The sequence below is a fragment of the Colossoma macropomum genome, unplaced genomic scaffold (genome assembly GCF_904425465.1).
Source record: "Colossoma macropomum unplaced genomic scaffold, Colossoma_macropomum, whole genome shotgun sequence".
In the NCBI taxonomy this organism is placed as follows: Eukaryota; Metazoa; Chordata; class Actinopteri; order Characiformes; family Serrasalmidae; genus Colossoma; species Colossoma macropomum.
The window spans coordinates 20,152,175-20,161,766 of NW_023494800.1; the positions used below are offsets into that span (position 1 = coordinate 20,152,175).

The following is a 9,592-nucleotide window of genomic DNA, read 5'->3' on the forward strand; positions in this document are numbered from 1 at the left end:
TAATACAAAGAGCGTCTAAGATTTTTGGCTTTCAGCAGTAAATTGTAAGCATATAGCAATATATGTATGATCATAAAACACATGTTCTGTGAATTTGAGGGGAACTTTTACAAAAAATAAATAAATACATAAAATAAAAATTTACATTTATTTCATGCAGTTACTGAAAAATTTGCCTTACAATTTGGTCATGTGAATTCAAATGGACAAACCAAAATATACCCTGGAGAATACGAGGTTAAGACAGCACAACAGATGTTTAGGGTAAAAGAAAAAGTGGCATTAAAGGTGTTCATGTGTTTTCTACTGTTTTCTATGATGAAGACAGTGCGGAAGTCGAGTAGTCACTCCCATCTCTGTCATTTTCACACAGACTTTTTATCCCATGCGAATTGGCTGTAAACATTCCAGACATCCTGTGGTAATTTGGCGCTGTACAGAACTGTAAAATTAAGGTGTTTAAAATTACATAATCCTCATGTGAAAAGGTCACGAAGGGGTAAGTTGTTTGCCTGAAGACTGGAATTTGTGAACCTTTGTGTGGCCAAACACTTCCCCCTTTATTTATAGAAGAGCACAACAGAAATGTTTTGACCTCTAATGTCTTTACCACAGGTTCCTACATGGTTCAAAAATAGGAAACACAATTAGCTTTTGGAGGAGAGAGAATTTGAGCCGCTAGGGAGACGGCAGGGGTCTGGGTTTCGTAAGCAATTAGGGTCGGAAGGAGGTAGTAATAAAAAATACCAATCCTTTCCTGTTGAAGGGTGGAGAGAAGATGTTGTGTTAACCTTGGGATGTTTTAACCTCCACCTATGTCCATTCCCGATTCACACAGTAAGTCCTGGACAATCTATGAATGGACAAAAAAATATTGGAAAGCGGACACTGTAGCCCCTTATCTACCTTGTTCACACTGTCAACAAATTATCTGATGAAAAGATCAGTGATGTGGATAGGGTTGCAGTCAGGACCAGGCTGAGAGTTAGGTGTAGGTTTTGGGTTGAGACTATACTCAAAAAAAATCATTCTTTACTTAAATTTAATTGAAGTGTGGAAAAGATTTCCACGAAATTAAATTGCTCAAATCATTAGTTTGTAAAACTTGAGCAGAACCACACCCAGCAATAGAGAATATGGTAACATGCTCTTGCAGCTAACAATAATGAGACTAATATAATATATAATATAAACAAAATATAAAATGTAAGCATACTCCCAAGTGAATGTGTTACACCAACACAATTCTTGCAAATAAAAAATACCACAAGCAATGTAAAGATTGTGTTGATGTGACATATTTTAACTGTGTGCAACCACTTGATTTTAATTATGAACCATTTTAGTAAGAAAAACAAATGGAAGGACATGACCAGTATGCAAACAGATGGAGCCAGGAGCCAATACAATCTTGTATCCTGGGCCAGTCTCTCCAACTGAATTTCAATATGTTGACTCAACTCAAATATCTCATTTAAATAAATGAACTCACCAAAAATGTTCCCCTACCTCAACTCATAGTTGGGTAATGTTGGATATAGCCATATTTTAAGTACAACAGACTAAATGTATCTGGGTGTGTATCTCATGATGCCAGGTGGAAAAAACACAATTCATTATTTTGTTTAGCTTTGGCTGATTTAACACTTGGGATAATTATGTTCTTTCAAAGCTAATTCTTTCGGTAAATTTTAAAAATGGGTCTATCCAAGTAACCCCTTAAATGGCCAGAGCCCACCAGCACGCCCAAAGTTTTATTACACACTTCTATAACCTAAGAATAGCTCAGCCAGTTTGTACTGAACTTCCTGTAATTACTGAACAATAAGCCATATTATTACATGCTATTATATCAGGGTATTGACCTTGTATGTAATAAGCCTGGGATTTTAAGTGATTAAAATCAACTTGATTTGTTTTCTTAACACATACAAGAGTCAGCTGTAATTTTTTTGAGTGGTTAGATTTAGAGAAAATTAAGGTGAATTGATTAACCCCTTAAAACCCCAGGCGTATTACATACTAAGGCTTATTATTCAGGGACTTCAATGCAAACTAGCTGAGCTATTCTTAGGTTATAGACGTGTGTATTAAAACTTTGGGCCTGTTGGTGGGCCCTGGCCATTTAAATAGAGTGCACTGACCAAATAACCAATTCCAAAACAGAAGAGGAGAAAATGACACTCTGACAATAGCACCGTGTTTAACAAGATAGTTGCCAAACATGAAGGAACATAGCTGTCAAGAACTTCAGCGTGCATTGTTCAGATGTCAAAACTAACGTGTGAGCTTCTCTCACAGCGAGGAGGAGTTCCAACAGCCTTAAGTGGAAGTCACTTATGCTAAACAAAGGATATCCTTTAAGCAGAACAGCGGGGTCCATTTTGTGACGCCACAATTTATTAATTGGCGCCTTGTTTCTTTCTCCTTTTTTTTTCATTCCAACGTTTTTGGCATTTCTTGTGACAGGAAGCAAGTCAGCATGGGGAACAATCTTAATTGTTTTACATTCTGCACATGTAGTGCAGGTTATCAGTGCCAATGTCTCTCTCTGGACACGAGACAAGGAACTTCTTCCTTTTTATGAAGACAATGTGTCCTCTCAGTGGGCATATCCTGAATGAACTGCCAAAATTAAATGCTAGAGTGTTTCTTTTATTTCATTATTTGACTGCTTCATTGTTCGCAAAGTTAATTTATTTGAACGAAAGTCTCCATGTGAACATCTTCAACCATGTTATCTAACCTTTCTGGCAGTGTGGCTGAATGATAGCTCAACCTTGGCTCTAAGTGGATTGCTTTGGTTGGAGAGGGTTTTGTTTTAAGTAACACTTCCCACTGACGCAAAACAGTGACAATAGCTCTTGGTTGGCCAGAGTTATTTTAGGGCTTGTAAGAAAGGTGGGTCTTGTTCGAAAGTTGATTGATAACCCCCTACCTTGTTTATTAATTATACTGGTAGCATGCATCTGCCTCTCAGGGCATGGATGAGTCATTGTTTTCCTTTGTAAACACACTTATGTCCTCCATCCTTCCCATTCTGGGCTATGGAGAGGTTGGCAGACAAACAGAGGCATTTTTAAACTTTGTACAGGGGTGGACCGGCAATTTGGATTAGGAACGGACCCTTAAAGTGCGTCAAGAAACGTGTTGCAGCATTCCACTGACGTATGTAACTTTAGGGTTCTTGCCATACTTGTCAACATAACTAACAGACCACAGACTGTCAAACTATTTGATATGTACATTTCGCCAAAATCTCTGAGACATTAAATAACACTGCAGTAATTTCACTGCAAAAGATTTCATTTGGTTCTTTTATTGTCATTGATATTATCAACAGTATTATAATTAAACAATTACATACATGCAAAACATAAATGTGCCTCGTCTAATACACATGCATAAAGTCAGGGTATTTATGTCAAGTGGTGTAAATGACTTGACTTATATATTGGCTTATATTGCCTTGAATGAATGGTTCAGCAAACATTCAGATATACACAGTTTTCCTCTTAGCCCAGGTGTAGTTGATCAGCCAAGACATGTTCGGTGTCCAAATATTGCTTCTTTAGTTTAGCGCCGGAGCTACGAGGCTAATGTTGCTAACAAATACTGGAAGGCAATAGACACCCAAATCTTTTTCATGAAACTAGTCTTCATTAAGTTGCTCAGACTTGTCCATGTGGTTTAGGACACAGTATGACTTACTGTGGTCTATAAAAATGAAACAAACTGAAGCTGAAGCTGAATCCAGCACTTTTTAGCCATTTTAGGGTGTTGTGCTGAAATGTGACTGCCTGTAGCCACACATTACAGCCACAATTTTTGTTGTTTCTTTTTATAAACAACAGTTTATCTGGAATTTGTGAACCGAAGATATATGCTTAAAAAAAGAAAAACAAAAAATCTGAATGTAATCTAGTGTCCATGTGATGAATGATGTGCATGAATGTGAAGAGGAGCAAAAATGTGGCACAACATTGTGATCTAAAAGCGTTTGCCTTCATGGTGAACCACATTGACAAGTCTGCTTGACTTTAATGAAGACATGGGTGCAGTTTGAGCAGGTTCGGAGAGGTTTAGGGATGTGTTTACAGAAAGGTTTTGGGTGAATACTGACTTCTAATGTTTGTTTGCAACATTAGCCTCGTAGCTCCAGCACTTTAATGAAGCAAAATTTGGACTCCCGACACATGCTGGCTGATCGACTACATCTGGGGTAAGTGAAATAAAGTTTGATTTTTCTTCCTTTAAAGTGCTTATTTCATCCTTTATGTCACCCAAGTCCAAGTTAAGGGCCATGTTTCAACAATGTTAATATACTTCTGTAGATAATGCATTAGAATATGCTGGTTTAAAGTCATTATTTACAACCATTATTATACACACATTCCATATTTGGTCTTTGGCCTGGTCTCTGGTCTCATCCTGTTGTATACTGTTGAAGCTCTCGCAAGTGCTGAACTGTGAAAAAAAAAAAAGAATCAGTGAAGGAATTATAGTTGACTTATACCTGCACCCTGTTGTCTGCTGCAACTCAAAGCCCAGACTCATGTCAAGATTGAATCAGTCTTACCTATTGATACTTCACTTGACATTTTTCCTGCCCCAAATGGGAACGTTCCAGCTGGGTTAGATCCGGTAGTATCTGGTCTCTGCATGCCTTGCCCCGTAGCTAATCCCGTTCCAGGCAATCCCCCTGAACCCACAGGTGGTTTGGCATATGTGGTTGCTCCATAGCCAGTAGATGAACCAAGCCCTGTACCAAATGTGGAGCTGAAAGACCCCATTACATTTGACCCAGGACTACTGCCTCCATATCTATTTTGTGCAAATAACGTAGAGAATGAGCTGGATGCTCCACCAGGAAACTGAAATGAAAAAAAAATCGACTTGACTTGGCTGAAGATGCAGTTATAACATTGTCGCTATCGTAACTAAACCTTATATGTCAAAAAAAGTTTAAAGTTAGATTTAATGATATTTTCAGCATTTCTGAGAGTTCATATCTCACAAAATGTTCACACAGTGACAAGATCATCTGACATATTTAAATAGTGTTAAAATGGTGTTTGGCATTTAGACACAGAGAATATGATACTACAAAATCTGAAAAAACTGTGATAAAAATGCATATTTTTCACCCACCTTCCCACAATTGGTCAATGAAGTATTGAGGTCCTTGACTTTATCAGAAAGCATTTTAATTTCAATTTCTTTCACAGACATTTGATTATCTAGAAGTTTGTTCTGTCCTTTTAGTTTGGTGATGTCCAGCAGGAGCCGTTCTACCTCTTTGTCATAATTTTGCTGGGTTTGCTTGAGAACCCTCCTGTTCTCCTCCATGATGCCAGTGCGATTTTGCATGCACCAAGTAGCGTCTTCTTTTAGACGTTTGTTTTCTGTCATGCATTTGGCGTTGGCACCAATAGTAACTGTGACCTGGCTCCCCACTTTGTCCAGATATGCCTGCAGCTTGTTCTCCACCTCTGTGGAAAGGCTGCTGCAGTTTGCACGGATGTTCTCGAGTTGAATGCTTTGTTTATCGCATGATAGCTGGAAAGAGATGTGCTTGGAGAACAATTCATCAACCCTTTTGAGGAATTCCTTGGTGACATTAGGGATCCCTTCTAAGGAGTGGACAAAGTCCTCCTTACACTTCTTCTCATACATGGTGATGCGCTCCTCCAGGGAGCCTTTGTCCCGCCGCAGTTCAATTCCTTCCAACTGATACCTGATCCTGTCTTTCTGAGCGTTCTCTAACTCATGTTTTGTAATATACATTTGCTCGGTGAAGTTGGCCCTGAGTAATCTTTGCAATTCTTCGGCTTGACGAAGCCGATGTTCCAAATATTTGTCATTACCTAACAGAAAAAAGATGAAACATAAACAACAACTTAGCTAACACCAGGCCAAACTGTAGGTCCTCAGGGCCCCCCAGATTGTTCACATTTTTACCTTTATCCTTATGTGTTATAATTTGGGCTGGAGCAAAAAATGTGGACCATCTGGAGGCCCTGAGGAACAGGTTATGAACCACAACATATTAAAACTAGATAATCCGTAACTAGGTTCAAATTATTAATGTATTCAGTCTCAGCATATTTATGAAGACCATCAGATGTTTACCTGGTAGGGCACACGGCAGACGTGGTGAAATTGCAGCAGTTCTTTTCTCCAACTCATTTTGAGACTGCAGAATACAAAACACATACATTGCTAATCTTAATATCAGTAATTACATTGAACTTGCATGTTTCAGAAGACTGAATGGCATTTGTCAATAATAGAGAAACACCTATCAATGAAAATTATTACATTTCTCAATTTCAAAGAATCAACTGTTATTAAACACAATCAATTTGTCACAATATTATATTTTAAATGATAAGCAATAACGTGCAATGAGTCAGACTTTGAATCACATTAGAACTGAAGAATAAATACTAACTCTACATATGTAGCATTTGGTTACATTGTCAGTAAGCATTGTCAGCATTGTCATTCAATCTCTTTTGCAGCCAGTGGATTTTCCATTTCTGTGACAATCAATCAAGCTATTATTTAAGTTTTAGAGAAGTGATGACTATCAAAGGAGAAACTTTATAGTGAACTAACAAAGAATATTGGAGTGAGAAGTGATGTCTAATAAAAACAGTTCTTACTATTCTTCTTTGCAAGTTAGTGATGGCAGTAGCTGAAATGTTGGCCAGTCTGCGTAAGTTAGTCACGTCTTTCTCACTGAGCTTCTTTGCATGAAGAGTGATGTTTAGTTGCTGGGTCAGGTTCTTCTCCTTCGCTCGGAGAGCGACGTTTTCCAACGAGAGTTTGCTATAACTCTGTTCCAACTCCTGGATTCTCTTCTCCTCCACTGTCTGCTGTGGCTCTCCATAAATAAGGAACAGCACCAGACTAACGATGATGAGAGACTGGATTAGTGAGGAGAAAAATAAGATGATTCTCATGTAGTAACCACAGCTCCTCTCTTTTGATCTGTGCAGGTTCTTGGCTGCCAAGCCCATTTTGGCCTTTGAGTAGCCACTATTGTACATGGCTGCTGAAGAGTTGATAAACCAAGCTGAAAACGTCCAACAGTTCAATTACACTTGTTCAAAGCTGCGCTCCATATGCTTGAACTAGGGCGGGTGTAGGGCCCTTTATAGTAAGACATCTCCTCCCCCTTTTTCCTGGTCCTCCCTCTATGGTCTCCCTTTGATTTACTGTCGCATGCAAAAGTTTGGGGGCACCTGGTCATAAGACATGCTGTGTTGATTTTCTAAGTGAAAATAAGTGAACACATCCTGAACAGAGAAGACACTTCTGCACAATTTAAATGCATAATTCCTGTTTATTTGCTGAATGTAACACACTGGAAACATGGCTTGTGCAGACGTTATGGAACATTTGATGTGTTACAAGTATATTAGTATGTTATTAGTGTTACTATATGTTTTTCCAAATAAGTAGAACTCAAATAATTAGAAATTGTGCATTAAATTTGCAGAAAATTGCCATATTTAAGTGTGTTCTCTGTAGAGAATGTGTTAACTTATTTTCTCTTAAAAATATAAACAAAATGTGACTTGACCAACAGTGTTCAAACGTTTGGGATGTCTTTACACAGAAGATACTGATACAGATCCTAGTGTGCCTGTTTCTTTATGATTATATCAAAACTACTTCACAGGCTGACACTGCAGCGATATGGATTTGATAGACATTGTGAAACTTTTTTGGTCATTGGTCATTTGCTTATTGTGTAGATGTAGTATGACAAAAATAAAGCTCTCAAGGCTGCGTGTTACAATTTTATTTTGCATAGCATATCTGACGCAAATATAAGTATATATATATATATATATATATAAAAACACTGATTTTGCTCAGCTTTGCATCAGATATGCTATGCAAAATAGAATTGTAACACACACACAAGTAAAATAAAAAGTCATTAGTAAAGTAAAAAGCCTGGAGACGGGGTGTGTGGAGTCAATACAACTTAGATAATATAATTTTAATGGAATGTGGAACAAATATGTTCCCTGACTAAAGGTACTGAGATGTACGCTTGAGGGTACCACCCCAGTGACAAGAGGGGTACTGCCCTAGTGACAGTTTACTACCTTTTTTTCTGAGAGTGTAGGGTCTTATTCACAAAGCACCTCAGGAGTAGGAGTGCTGATCTAGAATCAATATTTGTGACAATGACCGTCATAAATACAGAGGACCCTCCTCCAAGATCATATATATTTGGTTGTGGCAGTCATAAATTAAATGTAAATTGCTAGTTAATCATTGCCAGATACATGTGTCAGCATAGAAGAATGCCTACAACCACTTTTAGAAGGAATTATTGAACTAAGGTTGCCAAATCTCTGGGTCTTCATATTGAAAATACATGCCAGGCCGTCATACACTGGTTATACTGTTGTAAGGATCTTCTGCTCAGTTTTATGTGTTTTTGACCCAACTTTCCTATTATGATCATCAAGTCCGTTACTCATCCACAGATGTAAATACTGTGACGCGGGACAATACAATGAAGAGTGCAACTTTCCGTTTTGTTGACTGCCGGCTCAGCGAGGATGAATTTTAATGACTGGTTTGTGACCTCACACATATCCAGACAACTTAGAGATCTGGCTCCTGTCTGGCAGAACGGATGTAAATCTCTGATGCCAGTAAGCTGAAAGGATGCGAATTTAAAAATAAACATCCTTTAGGTCCACTCACTTGCTAGAGAATGGTTTTTGCAGTCAGCATTTAATAAGGGAACGCCTTACTTGAAATCCTGTCTCAGACAAGATCATAGGTCCACGTGAGAGAAGGACATGCCGATTTTGCCACAGACCTAGACTGGGTCTCTCAGTTCACTCAAGGCCTTATAAATGGATTTATCTCTGTGAGGATGCTGAAAAGACTGGTTCAAACCTGAACATCACATGCACTGCATATTGTTGCATTTTCTCTGTTTCAACTCAGCTTATTTAACACATCAGTTTACTATCAGGGACTTCATAGATGGGTAAGGTGTGGTAGAACAGGGATAATAGAAAAATGTGCATGACATGCAAATATTTCTGGGCTAGGAATGAGAACTGGCTTTAATTATGAGATATGGGAGGATAACGCTAGTTTGCCTAATCTCTACTTGCACCATGCACAAATGCTACGCTCATGTAAAAAAGGTAGCAGTGATAAATACAGTTTTCAACACATGCTAGAGATGTATCATTCACAAATGCGTCGGCTTTTTGAGCTGGCTCTTCTGGGTGGACATTAGGAGCTGACTCACAAAGCCCATTTGAAGAACAGCTTTTTCCATCTGTCATCAAAGCAAAGCATTTCAAAAATCAGTACAACCACTATGATAAATCACCTGTCTAGTGTTTACTGTCATGTGTATTTTGTTCTGAATGTTTATTGTGTGATGTATTTATTGTATATGTTCTACACTGTCATGTATATGCACTATATGTGGTCCAATTGTGCAGGTAATGTGCTGCTGTTGTGTGTTGAATTACTGGGCCTAAAGAACAACCTTTCATTTCAATGTAATGTAAGTTATATTGAGAAATGACAATAAAGA

At 38.2% G+C, this 9,592-nt stretch overlaps 1 protein-coding gene across 1 annotated transcript; it reads right to left on the reverse strand.

Annotated features, from left to right (window-relative positions):
• Positions 1–4,270: 4,270 nt before the first annotated feature.
• Positions 4,271–7,148, reverse strand: plvapa (plasmalemma vesicle associated protein a). The gene is made up of 5 exons (XM_036588781.1): positions 6,669–7,148; positions 6,133–6,196; positions 5,152–5,867; positions 4,580–4,874; positions 4,271–4,467 (listed from the first exon to the last, which is right to left on the reverse strand). Exons 1-5 carry the CDS (start codon positions 7,053–7,055, stop codon positions 4,427–4,429), a joined length of 1,503 nt encoding a protein of 500 aa, XP_036444674.1. The 5' UTR covers positions 7,056–7,148; the 3' UTR covers positions 4,271–4,426.
• Positions 7,149–9,592: the final 2,444 nt, after the last annotated feature.

Excerpts from the sequence above, each read along its gene's own strand:
- plvapa (XM_036588781.1), bottom strand. The coding sequence starts at position 7,055 with ATGTACAATAGTGGCTACTCAAAGGCCAAAATGGGCTTGGCAGCCAAG. Across the intron at positions 6,197-6,668 it reads CTAACTTGCAAAGAAGAATA|TCTCAAAATGAGTTGGAGAA; the intron begins GTAAGAACTGTT and ends TGTATTCTGCAG. Across the intron at positions 4,875-5,151 it reads CATTGACCAATTGTGGGAAG|TTTCCTGGTGGAGCATCCAG; the intron begins GTGGGTGAAAAA and ends TTTTCATTTCAG.